Below are 21,687 nucleotides of genomic sequence, written 5' to 3'. Positions count from 1 at the left end.
AGTTTTATGTCTTCTCTTAGAAATTTTTTTTTAAGAAGAAACGAAAGTATATTTTGGTTTTGATTTTCAAATTTTAATTTAAAATTAATGGTAAAATAACACTTTGCTTTTTATAATAATTATAAAAATTTTTATTGCTTTTTGTTATTATTTCAAAATATATATATTAAAGAGAAAATAAATTTTTATAATTATTATAGAAAAATAAATTATTATTTTTGCTTTAATTTTAAGTTAAAATTTTAAAATCATCTTCAGTTTTCATTCTTAAAAATTTTATTAATTTTTAACAAATATATTTTAATATTACAAAGAATAATAATTTTTAATTTATTATTTTAAGTTGTAATTTTTTTTTTCAAAATTTGATCAGAAACCATATTAATACAATTTTATAAAGTTTAGTACTACCATGAAACAATTTAAAATTTAAAAATCAAAATGAAACTCAAATAAAAAATTTTAAATTATAAAATAAACTTTTATCAAATTTTTATATTTTATTAATGTTAAATATAAAATATAAAATATAAAATATCCCTACCTAGAAACAATGCTGAACTCAAATTCAAATCCTTATTTTTAGAATTTTGCAATCTCGAGCAGTGGTAGGACACCCATTAAACCGTGTGGAGCCAACTCGATTGTATTCATTTGTGATTTGTCTTGTCTACTCTTAAACCACTTTTTCCAACAAAAGTTCCAAACCAAAATAATACACCTGTGAATGAGAAATCAATTTGAACGTACACAAAATAGTTATCAACTGCCCTCAATTATTATTTGACCCAAAAAAGAAAGACTTGCACGAACACTACTTAAAACTCGTTAGCTTTTGCACAGCAGACTGCGATTCTTTTCCTCTACTTCAAATTCCTACTCTTTGATTTTCTATCTACTTCCATTCTTCTTATAATTCCTTCCTCAAATTTATTTATTTCGTCATGTCTTTCATTGGAGAGGCCGCTCTATCTGCGTTCCTTGAGGCGTTGTTTGGAAAGTTTGCCTCTTCCGAGTTCCAGTTTGTCACTGAGGAGCGGGTTCGAAAGGAGATTATGAACTGGGAAACTATGCTGAGGAACATCCATGCGGCGCTTGCTGATGCAGAGGGGAAGCAACTGCGGAGTCAGGCTGTGAAGATTTGGTTGGCTGACCTCCAAGACTTGGCTTACGACGTAGATGATATCTTGGACGAGTTTGCGACTCAAGCTTTGGGGCGTGAGTTGATGAAACAACATCAAGCCAGTACAAGTAAGCCTAAAAAATTTAACCCTGCTTGCTTCACTGGTTCACATCTAAGTTCAATCAAGTTTAATCATAAGATGATGTCCAAGATTAAAGAGATTACTGGAAGATTGGAAGGTTTAGCCACTAGAAAGAGCAACTTGGAGCTAAGGGAGATCACTTATCATGTTGGAAGGCCCATGACAATCCCAAGAAGGCAGCCCAGTACTTCTTTGGTGAACAAAGCTAATGTACTCGGCAGAGACAAAGACAAGAGGGCAATACTTGATTTGCTGTTGAGGAACGATGGCAGTGATGCTGGAGTTTATTCTGTGATTCCCATCGTTGGCATGGGAGGGATTGGAAAAACAACCCTTGCTCAACTTGTTTACAATGATGACAGCATAAAAGATCATTTTGATCTTAGAGCATGGGTTTGTGTTTCTGATGAATTTGATATCATCAGGATAACAAAGACAATTCTCCTCTCAGTCACCTCCGAGACATGTGATATGAATGATTTGAATTTGCTTCAAGTCAAATTAAAGGGGAAGCTATGGAGAAAGAAATTCTTGCTTGTTTTGGATGACATTTGGAATGACAACTACAACGATTGGTTGACGCTTCGATCTCCTTTTGATGCAGGGGAACCAGGAAGCAAAATAATTGTCACAACATGTAGTTCCAAAGTTTCATCAATTATGACAACTGCTGCAGACTACTCTTTGCAATGCTTATCAGAAGAAGATTCTCTCAGAATGCTTGCTCATGACGCATTAGAAAGAAAGGATTTTACGAGGCATCCAGACTTGAAAGAGATCGGCGTGGACATCTCGAAGAAGTGTGATGGTTTGCCTTTGGCAACAAAAACCATTGGAGGACTATTGCGCACAAGGGTGAATCGTGATGCATGGAAAGATATATTAGAGAGTGATATATGGAATCTACCTCAACGGGGAAGCGACATAATTCCAGCTCTATGGTTGAGTTACTATTATCTTCCTTCACAATTAAAGCAATGTTTTGCTTATTGCTCTCTGGTCCCTAAAGATTATGAATTTACTGAGGAAGAAATAGTTCGATTATGGATGGCAGAAGGTTTTCTCAATGGAGCAGACAATAAAAGGAAAATTGAGGATTTGGGAAGCAAGTATTTTGAAGAACTAATATCAAGATCATTCTTTCAAGCATCTAGCAAGGATGAATCTCAGTTTGTAATGCACGACCTGATTAATGATCTAGCTCAGTTCGTTGGAGGGGAAAGATGTTTTAAAAGGGAGAGACATGAGGAAATGAAGTGCCCAAGTCACGCTCGCCACTCCTCTTATATCATGGGCGGGTATGACAATATCAAAAAGCTTGAGTCCTTTTTCGAAGCGAAGTCACTACGGACGTTCTTACCCTTTGAGATGCTGAGGATGCATGAGTGTTTCTTAAGCAATAACGTTCTTAATGATTTACTGCCGAGATTGAAATGCTTGAGGGTGCTCTCCTTGAAGAGGTACCGCATCACTGAAATATCAGATTTCATTGGAAATTTGAGACATTTGCGCTATCTAGATTTCTCTTATACTTCCATAAAATGTCTCCCTGATTCATTATGCACCCTTTATAATTTAGAGACTCTTTTATTAAGGGATTGTTGGCGGATTGAGAATTTTCCCCCAAAAATAGGAATGTTAGCCAACCTTTGCCATCTAGATATTGTTGGTGCAGATTCAATGAAGGAAATGCCAAGTGGAATTGGTAAATTAACAAATCTTCGAGCATTGTCTAATTTTATTGTGGGCAATGGTGATGCATTGAATATAAGAGAGATGCAGAATTTATCAAATCTCAAAGGTCAGCTTTCTATTTTAGAGTTGCAGAATGTGAATGAAGCTCATTATGCATGGGAAGCTAAGCTATCAAGTAAGCCTGAGCTCGATGATTTAGAGCTGGAGTGGTGTGAAGACTTCAATGAAAATTTAAGAAAGAAAGAAGTCGAGACAGAGGTGTTGCAGTTCCTTCGACCTCATGAAGTGCTTAAAGTGCTTGCCATCAGATATTATGCTGGAATAGCATTCCCAATTTGGATTGAAGATCCTTCATTTAAAAATTTGCAATCTTTAAAGTTTGTAAATTGTCCAAATTGCACATTATTACCAGCCGTTGGAAAACTACCACATTTAAAGTTTCTTTATATTAAGGGAATGAGGAGCGTAACTAGTGTTGGCAATGAGTTCTATGGAGAGAATTGGCCAAATGTGTTTCCATCATTAGAGACATTGCATTTTGAGGATATGCCAGAATGGAAAGAGTGGAAGAAATGTGAAGTGGATGAGCCGGGAAGAAAATTCCCTTGCTTCCGAGATCTCCTAATTGTGGGTTGTCCCAAATTGATAGGGCCATTGCCAGAGTACCTTCCTTCTTTGGAAAAACTTGAGATTGCTAATTGCCAAAATTTGGTAGTTTCAATTTCAAATCTTCCAAAGCTATGTGAATTAAAAATTGATGGGTGTGAAAAAGTAGTGCTTGGGAGTTGTATGGATCTTTGGTCGGTTAAAAGAATCTCCCTTTCCAACTTTTCAAGGTTTGCATGTGTAAAAAGGGAAAGGATGTCGACGTTAGAGAGGATGAAAGTAGAAGATCTCAATGTTAAAGGTTGTGAGGAATTGGTTTCTGTGTGGCAAACAGAGTGGGGTTGGTTGTTGCCTTTGAGATCTCTTCGTAATTTAAAGCTTAAAAATTGTCCGCAGGTTGTTTCTATAGGTGCGGTGGAGGAACGGGCAAAGATTCTGCAATTAGACATAAACTGCAACATTGAACATTTGAGAATAGAATATTGTGAAGGCTTCCAAAAGTTACCAAAAAACCTCTCGTGTCTTAGAGAGTTAGAGATTGTAAAGTGCCCAAAATTGGTTTCACTTTTGGCGGATAACTTGCCCTCAACTCTTAAAAGTTTGGTGATTACGGAATGTGAGAATTTGGAGTGCTTTTTGGAAGGTGGGGAGAACATCAATTTCAGCAGCACATCTCTCCTTGAATTTCTTCAAATTAGTGGATGTGAAGCTCTCAAATCATTATCATCAAGCAGTAAGTTACCCGTGGCCCTTAAAACGTTGAAGATCTGGAACTGTCCCGAGCTAGAACTTGTAGCACAGGAAATTGGGGATAATACTTGTCTTGAATCTATTCAAATCACGTCTTGTGCAAATATTCAGTATTTACCCCGAGGAATGGACAAGCTTAAATCTCTGAATCTCTATGGTTGTGAAAAACTTGAAGCTCTGCCCAACCTCAACTCTCTTCAAAAGTTTATCATATCGAGTTGTCCAAGGGTGACATCCATCCCAGAAGGGGGTTTACCTGCTAACCTTACAATGCTTCACATCTCTAGAACCAATATTAGGAAGGCAGTAATGGACTGGGGATTGCATAGACTCACCTCTCTTAAAGAACTCCGAATTCATGGTGGTAATTATGATGCGATGACATTTCCAGAAAGGGGTTTGCCTACCAACTTAACAATGCTTGACATATCTGGACCCAATATTGTTAAGGCAGTAATGGAGTGGGGATTGCATAGACTCACCTCTCTTACAACGCTCTACATTTATGGTAGTAATTGTATAGATGCGGTGTCATTTCCACAAGAGGAGATCAGGCTGCCCCCTACGCTCAACCATATTTCTATCTCACTCTTCAAAAATCTACGGAAGCTATCCTCCAAAGGCTTTCAGGATCTTTCCTCTCTTCAATATTTGTGGATACTCAATTGCCCGAAGCTCAAGTCCCTTCCCAAAAAGGAAGTGCTTCCCTCGCTTTTGAATCTACAAATTAGTGGTTGTCCAACGTTGAAGAAAAGGTGCGAAAGGGATAAAGGAAAATGTTGGTCCAACATCGCTCACATACCATGTGTTTACATCTTCGAATGATCAAGAGCAATGTTAAACCCAGAGGTATTTTAATTTGAAACTAATAGTACCATTTAAACTGATTTTTTTTAAAATGTACAAATATATCCACAAAAGTAAAACAACCATGACTTGAGCGAGCACCGTATTCACTTGCATTTAATTCTTAAATATTTTTAGTTTTTCTTTCTTAGTAATAAATCGAAATGATAAGCCTATTTCCTTAATGAGCATAAGAATCGGATCATGTATGACTCATGTATTTTTAATCTGGAATTAATTACTATTTTAAGTTCTGATTTTAAGAAAATATTTTGTTATTAAGTACTGATTTTAATATCTACTCAATTAATTACTATTTTAAGTACTGATTTTAATATCAACTCAAGTATTTTATTTCTTTGGTTTCATGTTGTTTTCAATGTTATTGAAGTGATCATTTATTTGGTTTTCTTTGATCTAATTTTGTTTGGTACTAAATGAGCTGTAAATTTCTAGCTTTTGTCCAGATGTCCAATCTTAGAAGAGAATTTCCCATTTTGAGTTGATGGATGTTTGGATGTGGCCTTGTCTTTTTTCTACAAGAGGGAGATACATACAATTGATGTAAGAAGAGGGATTTCTGTCCGGAGGCTTTCAGAATCTGTTTGTTGAAGAGTGGTGAATGTTGGGACTTGCCTTGAATCTCAGAATCTCATATTGAAAGTTAGTGAGTTTTGAATTTGTCCAGTATTCCACATCGAGAGTTTAGTAAAAGTATAAGGGGTTTCACCCTTATAAATAAGATGTTTTGGTTTTAGTTTGATAACCCCATAGAGTTAGACACCAAGAGAATAGCTAAGTGAGTAGGCTATTAAAATGATGTAATTGGATTTTGGGTTAAGTTTTGAGTAAGGAGTTTTAGGAGACTTTTCTCATTCTAAAAGTCTCACAATTGTAAAGATTTATTTGATAGTGGATTGGGTTTGGAGTAGGTCATTTTGAGTTGAGCCGAACCAAATATTTGTGTGTTCTTATTCTTGATTTGAGTTTGCTATTGTGTGTGTGGTTGCTGCGTGTAGGTGTTATTTTTTTCAACAAGTGGTATCAAAACGAGGTTCGAGGTTTAAGATTTGTGGGCCCAAGAGATCGTGAAGCAATGTTTCAAGATGTCTGAAGAAGGTATGCCTATGCCTTGAGCTTTCGTTATTTGATGGAAAGAGTAATTTTATGTTATGACAAAGTACGATTCAAGATCTGTTAGTACAACAAGGATTGGATTAGGCATTAGAGAATAGTAAGCTTGAATCTGTTAGTACAACAAGGATTAGATTAGGCATTAGAGAATAGTAAGCCTGAGGGAATGTCTAACGCTAATTGGAAAGGATTCAGAAGAAGGCTGTTAGTACTATTAGATTGGCGTTAGCTCCAAAAGTAAAGTACAATGTGTTGACTGAGAGTACTCCAAAAAGTTTATGTGATAAGCTTGAAGGTATTTATGCTTCAAAGTCATTGGCTAATAGATTATGTTTGAAGATGGATCTGTATTCTCTGAAGATGGAAGAAGGTATGAGTCTTCATAATCACCTGAATGAGTTTAATAGATTAATTTCTCAATTGCTAGCGATTTCTGTTGATGAGTTAAAAGATGAAGAGAATGCTTTAATTTTGTTGTCATCTTTGCCCAAGTCTTATAGGACTTTAGTTCAGACTGTGTTGGTGGGCAGGTCTACTTTAAAGTTGGATGATGTGACTGCCTTGGTGCGTGAGAATGAAAGGTTTATGGGAGCTCAGAGCTCATTACCTAGGGGGAGTACACTAGCTGTAGAGGGTTTTAATTGAGGGAGGAATCAAAAGAGGATTGATGGATCAAGATGGAGATCTAAGTCAAAAGACAGAAATTACAGTGATGTAGAATATTATTATTGTGGTGAGAAGGGACATATCCAAGTGCGCTGCAGGAAGCTAAAAAGGGATATGGTTGCTTTTAAAAGGGCGAATGATGAGAAGAAATTAGATGAAGAAAAGGGTGATACTGCTGCTGTCGTGTTTGATGATGATGATGCTGTTTTGACAACTTGTGTTGATGAGACTCAAACTTTGAAAAGTGATAAAGGTTGGGTTTTAGATTCAGCTGCTACAGTTCATGTTTGCAATGATAGGAGTTGTTTTGTGAAGTTGAATGAGAATGAAAAGTATGGGGATATTGTGGTTGCTAACAAAAAAAAGTGCAAATTCAAGGCATTGGAAATGTTCGCCTTAGATCTCACAATGGTATTATTAGGACACTTCGTCATGTAAGGTATGTACCAAATTGTCACTACAATTTGATTGCTTTGGGTGAGTTAGCTTATTGTCACTACAATTTGATTGCTTTGGGTGAATTAGCTTCTCGGGGTACACATATTATGGTAGTAATAACTGGTTGAAAGTGTACAAAAATGATAGTGTGATTCTACAAGGGAATAGGGTCAATAATCATTTATACATGTTTGATGGAGGCTCAGTTGCTGAGATGCCTGTGATAAAAGAAAAAAAGAAAGGTAAGCGTGTTAGCTTTGCAAATACTGTTGAAGTATTTGGAGATTCAAGTCAAGGGAGGATTTGTTAGGATTTGCTTTGAATCTCAGAATCCCATATCGAAAGTTAGTGAGTTTTGAATTTTTCCAGTATCCCACATCGGGAGTTTAGTAAAAGTATAAAGGGTTTCACCCTTATAAATAAGATGTTTTGGTTTTAGTTTGGTAACCCTAGAGAGTTAGACACTAAGAGAATAGCTAAGTGAGTAGGCTATTAAAATGGTGTAATTGGGTTTTGGGTTAAGTTTTGGTATAATTGGGTTTTGGGTTAAGTTTTGAGTAAGCAGTTTTATGAGACTTTTCTCATTCTAAAAGTGTCACAATTATAAAAATTTATTTGATAGTGGATTGGGTTTGGAGTAGGCCATTTTGAGTTGGGCCGAACCAAATATTTGTGTGTTCTTATTCTTGATTTGAGTTTGCTATTGTGTGTGTGGTTGCTGCGTGTGGGTGTTGTTTTTCCCAACAGTGAATTCTCAAACATTAATCTTTTGCATCTCTTATCAAAACGACTAGCCTCTTCATTTTGTAGATAAATATGGTTGAATGTTGCTTAATTGTTGGTCAGATGATGCAAACGTCATAGACGAGGAACTGAATCAGGAGAGCCTAGGCACTTTATGTTTCCTTCTTTCATCCTCTTGTTCATTGTAGGTATGCCTCCTAAAACAGCTTCTCTATTATTATTATTATTAATCAGTTCTAAAATTTAACCTTTCTCCCAGGTGTGGAATTCTGCATCATCTATGAGCCCTTTGAGCAATGACTCTGTTCAGCCACCTTCCATTGAAGACTTTCAAATATCGATGTTGAATGTTTGGATGTAATCTTTTCCACACAAAATAGATATAATGCAGCCCACCTTTTGTTCATCTCTTTTTGAAAGGTCTGGTTTCTTCAATTTGTAGCTAAATACTGATGACTGTCACATGCGATCAATTGGTCAAGAATCAGATAGCTTGGGTTCCTTGTGTGAATATTGATGACAGATTCATCCTATATCTACAAAAAAAAAAAGAAAAAAAGAAAAAAGAAAAGAGGCATGAATTTTAAATTGGAAGCAAGGTAACTAGATACTGACATCTTGTTTCCTAAAAATTTTAATTAAAATGAAGATCACCATAATAAGTATCATGTATTCATGTACTAAAACAGACTATTGTAGAATTTCTGTGTCAAGGAGCTGGGCATTGAGAGCATGCTACTGTGTGTAATAAGTCAGGTATTTCAGTTTTAATTATTTTCTTTTGCCTTTGAATTTAAGGAGATTTAAAGATTGATGGACCTTTGGACTTTTACTACTTTGAAGACATAAGCTTGTTGGCATTAGAGCATGAGCAGGCGTGAAATCCATCTCTTTTCTTCTTTGTAAAATGGTCATCGCCTTCACTTGACCCTCCATGTCCTTCAAACTACTGCAGGTGAGAACAATTAGAAATTTTCTGGTTTCTATCTCTGTTGTGCATGTGCATAATAAGAGCTCAATTCGTATCACCAGGAATTTTGGCTCTTCAGGAGGTATTTATTTTTGCCATCATTGATTGAATGTAACCAAAAGCAGTATGACAGTAGCTATTTCATAAGAAGTTCTACCAGTTAGTCTTTTGTCTCTGTTGTTGCCTACCTCCTTGTGCCACGTAAGCGTCAAAAGAGTTTTGGAAAATTTACTGTGTTCGGTTTTTGATACTTACTCCCCGTGGCAGTTAACAGAATGCTTTTGCATTTTATGACAGGATGAATGGAACTCCCACATTCTTATGTCAATGAACAACCAGACGTGGTTATGGTGTTTGTAACTGCTTGATTTGTCTCCACAAACACTTCACTTTTGGTCACATTGATCTTGCTAGAGCATTTTACAAGAGACGATTATATGTTATCCAAGAAATTTACTTTTTTTGATGATAAGTTGTCGTAAAATCTTGTGATTAAATCATGTTGTAATCCCATTATTTTGAGTAAAGGAAGCTGGATTGGATTTGGTCCGGTGGTTTTTCCCCATGCCAAGGGGTTTTCCACGTAAAATTTGGAGTCCTGATTTAAGATAATTTCATTTTATTACATTGATATCTAATGATTATAACTTATCAAATGGTCAACTTAATTCGTTCAAAGAGGGAGAAGAAATTGGAATTGTGGTTGTCTGGTGGTTTGAATATACAGTGTTTGTTGTATTTTCTGGTTGTAACAGTAGAGCTCAAAAGACATGGTGCTTATGCAGCTTTCTTTTCTTGATTCTACCTGTACCTCAAATCTTTGATCCATAGATATAGCTCAATTAGTTTTTGCAAATGAAAAAAAAAAAAGAAAACTCCTATACTACAGGTTATTAGAAGGCAAGAAAACTTTTAAGCCTTTTACTCCCACGTTTACTGTCTTCAGGTGTTGTGGATAAGTGATTGGCCAAGGACCTATAGTCTATGAACCCAATATTAGCAAGGTAGTAATTGGAGTGGGATTTGAATAAACTCACCATTGACGGTAGTAATTGTATGGATGCAGTGTTGTTTCCACAAGAAAACATAGGATTAACGTAGAGCTTGGGAGGTTTTAGAAGAATCTATTCCAACACGTTTTCTTAAAAGAATATTGTGATGCTTTTCAGGAGCTCTATACCAGATGTATTTGAAAGGTTTTTCATCTCTCAAGTAGTTTGGAGGCCTGGGTTCCAAGAAAATCTACCTCCTTTTCATTTCTCAAAAAATTAGAACATATATATATATATATATATACATACATTTTTAAAACTTGCAATACAACTTCTACTAATAAAACTAAAGTACGTAAGTCTCTAATTTTTCCAATGACTAGATATGAGCCTCAAATTCATTACATATTCCAAGAAATTATGTCAATCTTGAAATCTAACAGGAATCCAATTGGTAAATTATCATTATTGAAACCTAAAATTTTCAAATATAGCAGAAGTTAGAATATCAATGACCTGAAAAGAAATAAAATTAATTAGATTGCAAGTTTGCATATAAATTAATTATATTATGCATGTGAATACACAAGCGTACGTGCCATATTGTAAATAGTATCAGTTATAACTACTGAGTGCTGAAAGAATTTTCATCATTTTATTTTTACCTATTTTGCAAATTAAAAACTAAAACATGATATAATTTAAAGCACACCATCGACCAAAAGCAAGATATAGCAGTACATTGATAAAAAGGAAGAAAAGAACTTTAATTTGAACTCATTAGAATTAAAGTTTAAAATCGACCAATCGGACGGCAGAATGAAACAGAATTACTATAAAATTTCCATTATAGTCTTTGGCATCAAGTCTTTAATGTTCTTATGGACTACATCAAATTAGGATTGCACTACTAATTTAGTGAAAATTTTCATTCTTTGAAATTTGAAGCGGTCTTAAGATTGAGGGAGGTTGAGATCACCAAGGCTAACATGATCACCAAGGCTAACATGAAGGAAGTGAAGCTAAGATAGATAAAGCTCTTTTGGTATTCAGAAACAAAGCAATCTCCATTTTCTCATACAAAAAGGTGCATATATCTTAAAATGTTTTAATGCGTGTCTCAATAAGTGTTCTAACAACAATTTGTTCGTGAAAGAACGATATTGTATTGAATAACATGTTAGAAGAAATTAAGTCAATTTAATCTATACCTTCTGCATAAAAATTTGGACTATGCATTAATTCTGGATGCAATCCTTTTAAAGAATTTGCCTACTTCAAGTCTGTTATTAGTCTTTTCTGCCTTGAGTATCATAGATTATTTACCAACTTCCTTTTTGAATGATTTTGCAAGCTCCCTTTTCATTTTCCAATACCTACAGGATGTCAAACCAATAGCCAAAAGAGATGAATGTTTGTAGTAATTCAAGGTTTTAACTAAAAGGAATATAAAGAAAAGAGTATTTTTCTGGTATGAAGAATTGAAAATAAAAATAAGAACCCTTTATTGTTGGATCTTCCCTTTGTCAACAGATTTGTCCGTCGAGGAATGCAAATCGGCAAACTGGCAGACGGATTGATCGCCTTGAACTCTGGATCTAGCCATTGCATTGTAGTGGAGAGGAAGGAAGAAGAAAGAAAGAAAACGAGAAAGAAAAAAGTGGATGGCAAAAAATAAAATAACAACATTATTTTTATAATAATGATTAATAGATTATAATTAATTTATTTAAAAAATAAAATAATAAAATTTATTGATATTTTTATCAAATTTTTTTAATTAAAGGACAAAATAGTAATTTATGTTATTAATAAGAGAATGAGTTAATTAATAATTATTTTCATTAATTAATTATGATTAGTATTATTTGTATAATAAATTATAATTAATTTATTGAAAAGGTAAAATAGTTTTTAAATTTATTTCAATTATATTAATACTAATTCTTACTGTATTACATTCTAATAAACCAAACATTATAATAATTATTATATTCTTCTCTTCGTCCTCCTCCTTCCTTTCCCCCTCCTCCAATCCAGCCCGCAGATTTTTTTCGTCGTTGTATCTCACAAGCCTTCTTCTACAAACAGGAAGGCTAGACCAGCCATCCTAGCGGCTGAGGCTCCTAAGTCCTACCACCTACAGCTCTCGCGAGGATAAATCGGCCGCCCTAGGCAGTAAGGCTTCTACTGTCTTCCTCTTTCGTCAAGGCTTTCGTTGTTGCCCCATCTTGTAAGGCTCGGCCTATAGCGTCTTTTATCTCTCCTATCCACTAGGATCCTATCCCAGGAACATCTGTCAAGGTCCCTGTAACCGCCCGTTCGGCGAGGCATTATTGACAAATTAGAAGCATGGTCAGTGTCTGTGACCTGAGTAGGAAAGTGTGTGCTTGCCTATACTGTAGTTCAACTCTACATTCAAATGTTATGTTTTAAATATTAAAGGTGTTGGTCTGAAGTGGATAAATAGTGGCTTGATTTATCTCTGACGGATTTATAGTTTTGATTTCACAATAATCTGTGTACAATCTCCAAACTAGGTTCTTTAATAAAGACGTGATTATAACTTTGAAACGGGCATTAATTCTCAAATTATAAATACATCGATCAGTGATTCTTAATCAAACCTTAGGTCTCAACAATGAGACAAACGCTAGAGTAAAACCCTATACACGTGATGATAAACTTGTTGTATTGCTTTCTTTGAACAAAACCGAATGTTGAATAATTTAAACATCTAAAAATATTAGGTTTTTATTTTGCCTTTTAGACTACACCATATAACCTATTAAGCCTGTTGGGTCACCCAAGTATTACGAGTCAGTCCAAAACTTAGTCAATTGTCTCCAGTCCACTTCCCCAAAAGCTTCCAAAACCATTGAAGAACTATTAGAAAGCCTTTTTGGCTAACAAAGCACCCTCTTGGACCTAGTGAACTCCAAGTTGAAACAAAATGATGACAAGATGAACTGCATAATCTTGAGTTGCTTAACATTGTCAAAGACTGAAAAAAGAAACTAGATTCTGAACCTCAAGAAAAGTTACCCACTCCCCGAACACTTGAAGGCAAAAAAGCCTTAAAAACTATCATTCCAAACACTCCCAAACCAAAAATGTTAATAGTTTACAATACGATGCATTTCACATTGGATATAAAATTTTAATTATTGATAAATAAAGTTAATTTTTATATTAATTTTATTCATCTTTTAAATAATTATTTTTGAATAAAAATAATTATCATATGTCAATGATCATAACTATTTGAATATAAATAAATTATTATTTATAAAGCTCATAATTATATAAAAAGCCATAATCATTTGAATAGAAGTTTATGTCTGTTTATTAATTATAAATATATATTCTGATAAAACTATTTTCATAATTTTTAATTGGAAAGTTTGAGATTTTGTTGTATCCTAAAGACATAATGACCTTTGAGAAAAGTGTTTTTCATACTTCAAAGCCAAAATTCATTTCTATTATTTCTTTTCTCTTATTTATTTTTTTAAAAAATTTAAAAGCAATTATAAGAAATTTATATTTCACATGAGAAAGATACAAAAAAAAAATGGCATGATTTGAAAATCAATATCAGAAGAGGCTTAAGGTGTTAAAAGATTAATGTTTCCATGGACTAAAATGTTAATTTTTGTAAAGATCTTTGTTAAAGGTATATATTTTATTGTTTACATAATTGCTGGTAAGAAGATTGACTGAATGAGATAAACATATAAATAATTAATTTCATTAGTGTATAAAATCAAAACACAATGTGCAAAATATTGATTATATTGCATAAGTTTATTCATATGCTAAAATTGGCTCCACAATTGAGTTTAATGAATTGTTTTATATCTATTTAAAAAATCGATACTTATAAAGACTGGGATGGGAAATAGCATAAAAACATATAAGAGAAAGACATGAATTGATTTACAACAAAAAAAATTATCACTTGTTATCAAGTAATGAATTAAATTGGGTTCTAATAAAAAGGTAATTGTTTAATTATCATGTTTTGATTATATATAGAATAGGCAAATTATCCTATGGTTTTTACGAAAACAATAAAAAATGGGTAAAAGAATTTACCATAAAAAAATAGATATAAGTGAAGAATATATGTACAAAATAAGATTTGGCTACAAGATTAGTTTTATTTTTAAATTATGGCATCAAAATTGACATAATAAGTTGAGTCGAGCTATTTGTCAGGTTCTATCTTTGTTAGTCGTTTATAAATAAAAAGTTGATATATTTTTTTAAAATTTATTATTAGTTCAAATCTTGACTAGTGTTCAATTTTCATGAAAATCAATTAAAATTAAATTGATGTATGTTTATAATTATTATTAAGATATGATATTTCATGAATTAATTGGTGGATAATAAATCAAATAATTGTTATTATCAGAAATATGGGTAAGGTAATATGTATTTTGCTTGTTGAGTGTATTACACTAGAAGTGATTTTATAAAATAAAATTTTACAATAAATGATCACAAAGTGAAAATCATAAATAATCGTCAAAGAATTAATCAATTGTTACACAAAAACATTGTTGCTTTTTGCATATAAGATATTGATTAAAAAGAAAGGCATGTCATAAACATTGAGACACTGGCCAGTTATCATAGGTTTGAGGGAAACTCATCCAATGTGTTATTAGTCATGTTTATGAATTTGAAAAGTTCTATGTTGGAATGCCATGGAGAAAATGACATGGTTTGCCTTTAAAATAAATAAAAAAGTTTATTTTAATGCAAAAAAAGATGACTTAAATTGCCCAAATGGTTTCTCGATGAAATAAATACTAAACACAAGATAAGTTTTTTATTACTATTTTTCTAATTTTTATATTCTACTAAAAGAATTGATGACTAATAATTTATTGGAAACCTTTAGTCTCATTGAATTTTGCTTTCCTTATTGACTATTATTTTGATCTTTTGATTTTGAATTAAATTATTTAATTTATGATTCATGATTTTATAGTATGTTATATGTGAATTTTCTTGATCATGACATTTAATGGTCATGAGCATAAAATGGACATGGAGTACTTGCTAGCTTTGGTTATGAGTCTTTTATAGCCTTGTTATATTTTGATAAGACTATGGTTATCAAATCAAAATGATGAAATTCTCGAGAATTATTTTAAGGTACAAAAGAAATTGTGAATTTATAAATCTTTTCGTAAAAGAAGCAAATATATATGTTCTTAGCATAAAATCATATTTTATGGTCCATATTCCATAATTGCATTTTATTGATAAAAGAATAATGCATGATTCATATTATTTGATTTATATAATATCATTTCAACAAGAAATAAATATATTATTAAGATAACTTCAATTCAGTTAGAGAAATTATATAATTCTTTGTAACTGGTTAAAATGCTTTTTATTTGTTGGGTGAAAAAATTTCATGTATTTTATAATTTTGACATAAAATTTATAGTATTTCATGGCTATACATGAAATTTTGACTATTCTAATAACATGAACCGTGATGGATATGGCTTTAGTGTCTATGATCAAATAATTTTTAAATCCATGATCAAACAATTTTTAAATATTCAAGAGTTGGAATAAAGTCTCAAAAGGAGACTATAGAAAGCATGAGTTTACTAGTTTTGAGGGTAATTATATTTAGTATCATATTTATTGATGCATATTCTCATATTGAGTTGAAATAAAAGTTTAAAAACTTTTATGAAAATGAAATATTAAGATATAGAATATTTACTAGCCATCTTTTACTAAGGGTGGATTTGAAGGTATCTTACTTAATCAAATTGCCATTTCATTTATCTTATCATTTTTTGGTTTTTTTTTTTTGGTTGTCATTTCATTTATCTTTTCACTATTTGGTTTAGATATAGAATATTTATATTCTTTCTTTTTTAATATTATTTCTAACTTCAAATTTTCTTGATTCCCATCTAGATAAGAAGTTTCATAAACTAGGCTATTTTTATAGTCTATTTCTTTACAGCGAAAGTGGAGTTTGCCCTTTGTTTTTTTTTTTTTTTTTTTCATTCACTCATAGCTTTTCCATTTCATCAAGGTCCCCCTATTCCTTTGAATAAAGGTAGTAAAAAAGATTTTCTATGGTGGATACCTCTTGTTCCTCCCTCTATTCGAAAATAGTTTCTATTTCTATGCTTCTTTCTTCCTCACTTTTCCACACTTTGTCCATGTCTGGAATTCCTTTCAGGTTCTTAGTCAAATGTGTGACGGTTTCCTACCTAAAGAGTAAAGACAGGTAACAAAAAAGAGAATAGTAAAGATTCAAGACATAGAATTTCTAAATTCGAACACAAGATACTTATTAGATCGAATAAATATATAATAACTAAGAAAAGTATTTCGTTGTATCCAGACTAAAACCAATCCAACCCATTTCTTTAATAAAATATGACCAATTAAAAAATCAACACAACTACTTATTACAAATAATCTATTGTTATTGTATCGAAACATATAAATGTTAACTAATTTGGCTAACATTGAAATTGGTAAAATAAAATGGTTGACTAATTGAAAAATGAAATTATTCAGAAATACACATTGTATGCTTAGATTATGCGTTGAATTTCTGGCAATTCATTCATAATAAAAAAAATTAAAAAAATAATTGAAATTGTTCCAGAAGAAATGAAACAAAAGATATGGTAGAGTTAGGACAGTTATTGTATGAGGTCTCCTCAATGCTAAATTCAGAGGCACATAGTAGATCGATATATACATCATCAACTGTTCCACAAGAAACCCAGTTGTTGCTAATGCCTTCTTCTTGTTTCTTTCTTCTCTTTGTTCCATAACCCAAGCTTGTAAAATGAGGAGATAAGAGGGACCTATGGATAATCTGGTCGAAAATCCATAATTAAATCCAACAATAAGGACTGAATTAATTATCTTCATAAATAAGGATATTAGATTACTTAGTATAAAAGATTTGAAAATCATCACAAACCCCCTAATTTTTTTTCTGTGTCTGGATTATTTATTATTATATTATGATTTTTGAACTTTCCATATATAGAAATAGAAAATGATAGACTAGAACCAACATCTTTAATGTTATATCAATGACAAATTAGCGATATTAAAATGGAATTGGCTCTATATCAATGGAATTTCATCCTCTATATATAACAAATTGGTGTTGTATATTCATATCATATCATAACATATGAACAGTAAGAACTAGCATTCTTATTGATACTTTTTCTCATAGGAAAAAAATAGATTTATAGATGGAATCAAATATGCAATAGTTACAAACAAAACTACTCAAGGTGAAAAATCAATATACTTCTAATGTCGAATCAGGATCAACTAGGATAGAAATAAAGCATTGGGTTGAACCTTTCTTTGGTGTTAAGGTAATAGCTATGAATAGTCATCAACTCTCGAAAAGGGTAGAAGAATGGGATTTATTATGGGACATACAATGCATTATAGGTGTATGATCATTACACTTCAACCGGGTTATTTTATTCCACTTTTTAGAATAAAAGAACTTAAATTAAGATATTTAATAGCATGCCGATACATTTATACAAAACTTCTACCCCAAGCATACACAATGGAGCTGTAGATAGTCAAGTGAAATCCAATCCATGAAATAATTTGATCTACAAACAACATTGTTATGGTAAAGGTCCTAATACCAAAGGAATCATTACCACAAGGCATAATGGGAGAGGTTATAAGCGTCTATACTATAAAATCAACTTTTAATGAAATGGAAAAGACATATATGGTAAAATCATAACCATGGAATACAGCCCTAATCAAAAAGTATACATTTGTCTCATACACTATGGGGATGGTGAGACGAGATATATTTTACATCCCAAAAGGTCTATAATTAGAGATACCATTGTTTTCTGTACAAAAATTCCTATAAAAATGGGAAATGCCTTACTTTTGAATGCAGTTTGAACTATTTATTTAAGTAATTGGAAGTAACTAATTAGGTTTATGACGAAACCTAAAAATCAATCACTAATCATATTTAAGTACCTCTATAGGATACACTTCAACAAAAAGCTGAAGAGTAATGGCAACAAGTGATTGAGTTCAGTAGTTTCTGATATAAAATTATTAACTCTAGAGATATAGTAATATGGAGAAGATAAAATTATTTCAAGCACTAACAGAACCAACTAGAAGTGCCCTTTGTTTTAAAGAAAGGAGGATAGGTTATTCACATTTCATTTGATGGTCAAAGGTGAATTGAAAGCTAAGTAGTGGTAATTCTAAAGATTCCCTGGTAAAAAAATAAAGTTATCTCCTACTTTACTTATAATATGTGGAAGTATCCATGTAATTTGATAGAGTCATTTAGTTTAAATGCTACATGAAGAATATAAGCTAGATGATAAAACGAGAAAACCTAGGATGTAAAAGATTAGAACATGACTGATTTGGCAAATTGGGATTCCTATATATCCATTTATGTGGTACTTCATTGTACAATACATATCGATCTGTATGGATATTGTCGTAACGTCTAGATCCGGGGATCTATCGCTAGACATTGACTTTCAGGGAGTCGCCACCAATCTTTTTTATCTAGGTGCGATTGGCCACCTAAAGAATCTGTCCTTCCAGGGAACACCTAAGTTTAAGGGTCCCTAGAAGAATAGGTTCAGGTCTGCTGACCAGAACAGGGTTCGGGAGTTCGGTTACGTGTGAGGAAGGTTATAGCACCCTCACAACGCCCATCAAAAGATGGTACCAGCTTGAATTTGTGTTATCCAAAAGCCTTAAAATTTTACCAAGTAGTTAGTTGTTGAAAATTATTCTCAATTGACTCTAATACTTTTAGCAGAAAATTGAGAAAATTCCCTCACCTCAAGAGTATGCAAGAAAAACTACTGTTTCACTTACAGAGGCTCCGTCGTCAGATTATTTAAAGAAAGAGAAAAAAAAAAAAACAAAATCAAAATTAAGATAGAAAGGAATGAAAGAATGATTTTTTTTTGTAGGGAAAATTGATACTTTCAACTTTTCCTCAAAAACCCCCTTTTTTTTGAAAATTTATTTCTAAGGAAAATTGATACTTTCAACTTTTTCCCAAAAATATTTTTTTTGGAAATTTCGATTTTCAAGGAAAATTGATACTTTCAACTTTTCCTCAAAAATCCTTTTTTTGAAAATTTATTTCTAAGGAAAATTGATACTTTCAACTTTTCCCCAAAAATAGTTTTTGGAATTTTATTTCTAAGGAAAATTGATACTTTCAACTTTTCCCTAAAAATATATTTTTTTTGGAATTTTTTTATTTTTATTTAAAGAAAATAAAATAATAAAAAATAAATAAAAAGAATATTACATAAACCTAATCTAATAAATAAAAAATAAAATAAACAAATAAACAAAGAGAAAAAAAAATTCAAAGAAAAAAAAAAAAAAAAAACCTGGAGCGGCTCGGATCGCGGCTCGGCTCAAGGCAGGAAAACGGCTCGGGGGGGAGCGGCTTGGCGGCTTGGCTCGGCTCGGCTCGGCTCGGAGGGGGCTGGCACGCGCGGGTCGACGCCCGGGTCGGGTCGGGTTGCGGCAAAACGCGCGGATCCTCTAGGTTACTTAAGGCCAAAACGACGTCGTTTTGGGAGGGTATAAAAGGCACCTTCCTCCGTTTTTCGACAGAACGCTCCTCCCCCTCTCTCTCTCTTCTTCCTTTTTCTCTCCCTTCTCTCTAGAAACTGAAGAACACCGGTGCCGGATTCTGGAAATTTTTGCCGGAATCTGGAAATTTCACCGGAAGTTGGCCGGAAAGTCGCCGGTTTCTGGGATTCTTCGCCGGAAACTGGGCAGGTCGCCGAAAACTTCAATGTTGGCCGGAATTTTCACCGGAAAATTCAAACTTCGCCGGAATTTTCGCCGGAATCTGGAAATTTCCCAGAAATTTCCAGAAAAAATTTTCGCCAAAAATTTCTAAAAAATTTTTCTCACTCCCAGAACACTCCTAAACTTTTTCTAACTTCCTATACGCCTCCTTTTCTCTCAAATCAGTAGCTTTGCTTACTGTTTTCTGTGTGTTCAGCATTGTTCCAGGGGGTGCCTTTTATAGGGATTGATCAGGAGTTCCTGATCAATCCCAATTCCTCCTTGGACGGGAATTCAATCTTTGAATCCCACTGGACTCTTCTGATTGAATTCCCATTTCCAATGGGATTCTTCAGCCTTCAATCTCAGCCCTCCAAAATCAAAATCAAATAAAATAAAAACTAGATAATTAGAGAAGATAAATCAGCAGATATTATAAGATAAATAATAATAAAAAAATATATCAGATATATAATTAGATAAGTAAAAATACAAAAATGAATAAAATAAAAAAGATAAAAAAATATATATATATATATACATAAATAATAAAATACACATAAATATTAACAAAAAATAAATAAATAAATATATACATATATTAATACATAATAATAATAATAAATAATACAATACATAAAATACAAAAGAAGAAGAAAAGAGAAAAAAAAATACAAGATAAAATTGAATTGGGCTTACCCATTTGGGCCAGGCCCAATTGATTTGGGCCGGACCCAATTGGGTGTCTACAGCTGCCCCTCTTTGCACATTTTCTGTGAAACAGAAATTGCGCAAAGACGTAGACACCCAATCAAGACTCAACTCAACATTTTTTGGTTTTTTTGTTTTTTTTGTTTTTTTGTTTTTTTGGTTTTTTTGTTTTTTTGTTTTTTTTGTTTTTTTGGTTTTTTTGTTTTTTTGTTTTTTTTGTTTTTTTTGTTTTTTTTTTTTTTTTACCAAAGCTCCTCTAAACAGAGGCACCACGACTTTTGAAAAGTAAATTGCTCCTTTAAACAGAGGTACCACGACTTTGGAAAGTAAATTGCTCCTCTAAACAGAGGCAACGAACTTGAAAAAATAAATTGCTCCTCTAAACAGAGGCAACGGAACTTTGAAAAATAAATTGCTCCTCTCAACAGAGGTACCACGACTTTGAAAAAATAAATTGCTCCTCTAAACAGAGGCACCACGACTTTGGAAAAATAAATTGCTCCTCTCAACAGAGGTACCACGACTTTGAAAAAATAAATTGCTCCTCTAAACAGAGGCACCACGACTTTGGAAAAATAAATTGCTCCTCTAAACAGAGGCAACAAACTTGGAAAGTAAATACTCCTAGACGATCATGTCCGAAGGAGTTGAAAGTTGTGTTTGAAGGGATTTCAGGAGATTATGCCCAAAGGTCTTATAAATCAACCCCGATACCAAGAGACATCCTATTTCAAGGATTAGGAACTTACCTGACAAGTTTCTTCTCAAACTTGCAAAGTCTTTTCATATCTGTCTTTTTCATGTGGGATGTTGGAACACCCCTGCTTCTTGAATTTGTACACTATACTTTCCTGAAAGTAGTGTATGCTATGCAAATGCATATGAATTTCAATGCATGCTATGCAAATGTTGGCCAATTAATTCCTGTTCAATGTATGGTACTCAAGTTTCTCAAGCTTTTTTTTTTTTCTTGGGTGTCAAGCCCTTTGATTCCTCAAGGATCCAATTGCACTGCTCT

The 21,687-nt window shown here is 32.8% G+C and overlaps 1 protein-coding gene across 4 annotated transcripts; it reads left to right on the top strand.

The window, feature by feature from the left end:
* The first annotated feature begins 784 nt into the window (after nucleotides 1-784).
* Nucleotides 785-9,699, top strand: LOC111297302 (putative disease resistance RPP13-like protein 1). Of its 4 annotated transcripts, XM_089741144.1 has the most exons (5): nucleotides 785-5,165; nucleotides 5,630-6,281; nucleotides 8,247-8,332; nucleotides 8,404-9,099; nucleotides 9,412-9,699. In XM_089741144.1, exon 1 carries the CDS (start codon nucleotides 945-947, stop codon nucleotides 5,139-5,141), a length of 4,197 nt encoding a protein of 1,398 aa, XP_089597270.1. In that variant the 5' UTR covers nucleotides 785-944; the 3' UTR covers nucleotides 5,142-5,165; nucleotides 5,630-6,281; nucleotides 8,247-8,332; nucleotides 8,404-9,099; nucleotides 9,412-9,699. The 4 variants fall into 4 exon arrangements, with proteins under 4 accessions (XP_089597270.1, XP_022747725.2, XP_089597271.1 ...); XM_022891990.2 differs by lacking the exon at nucleotides 9,412-9,699 and having other exon boundaries at nucleotides 5,619-6,281; nucleotides 8,404-8,684; XM_089741145.1 differs by lacking the exons at nucleotides 5,630-6,281; nucleotides 9,412-9,699 and having other exon boundaries at nucleotides 8,404-8,685.
* The last annotated feature ends 11,988 nt before the right edge of the window (nucleotides 9,700-21,687 follow it).

The sequence above is a fragment of the Durio zibethinus genome, chromosome 12 (genome assembly GCF_047325235.1).
Source record: "Durio zibethinus cultivar Kanyao isolate XHJ-2024 chromosome 12, ASM4732523v1, whole genome shotgun sequence".
NCBI lineage: Eukaryota > Viridiplantae > Streptophyta > Magnoliopsida > Malvales > Malvaceae > Durio > Durio zibethinus.
Note: the sequence above shows the minus strand (reverse complement) of the source record. Positions and strands in the feature narration are given on the sequence as shown.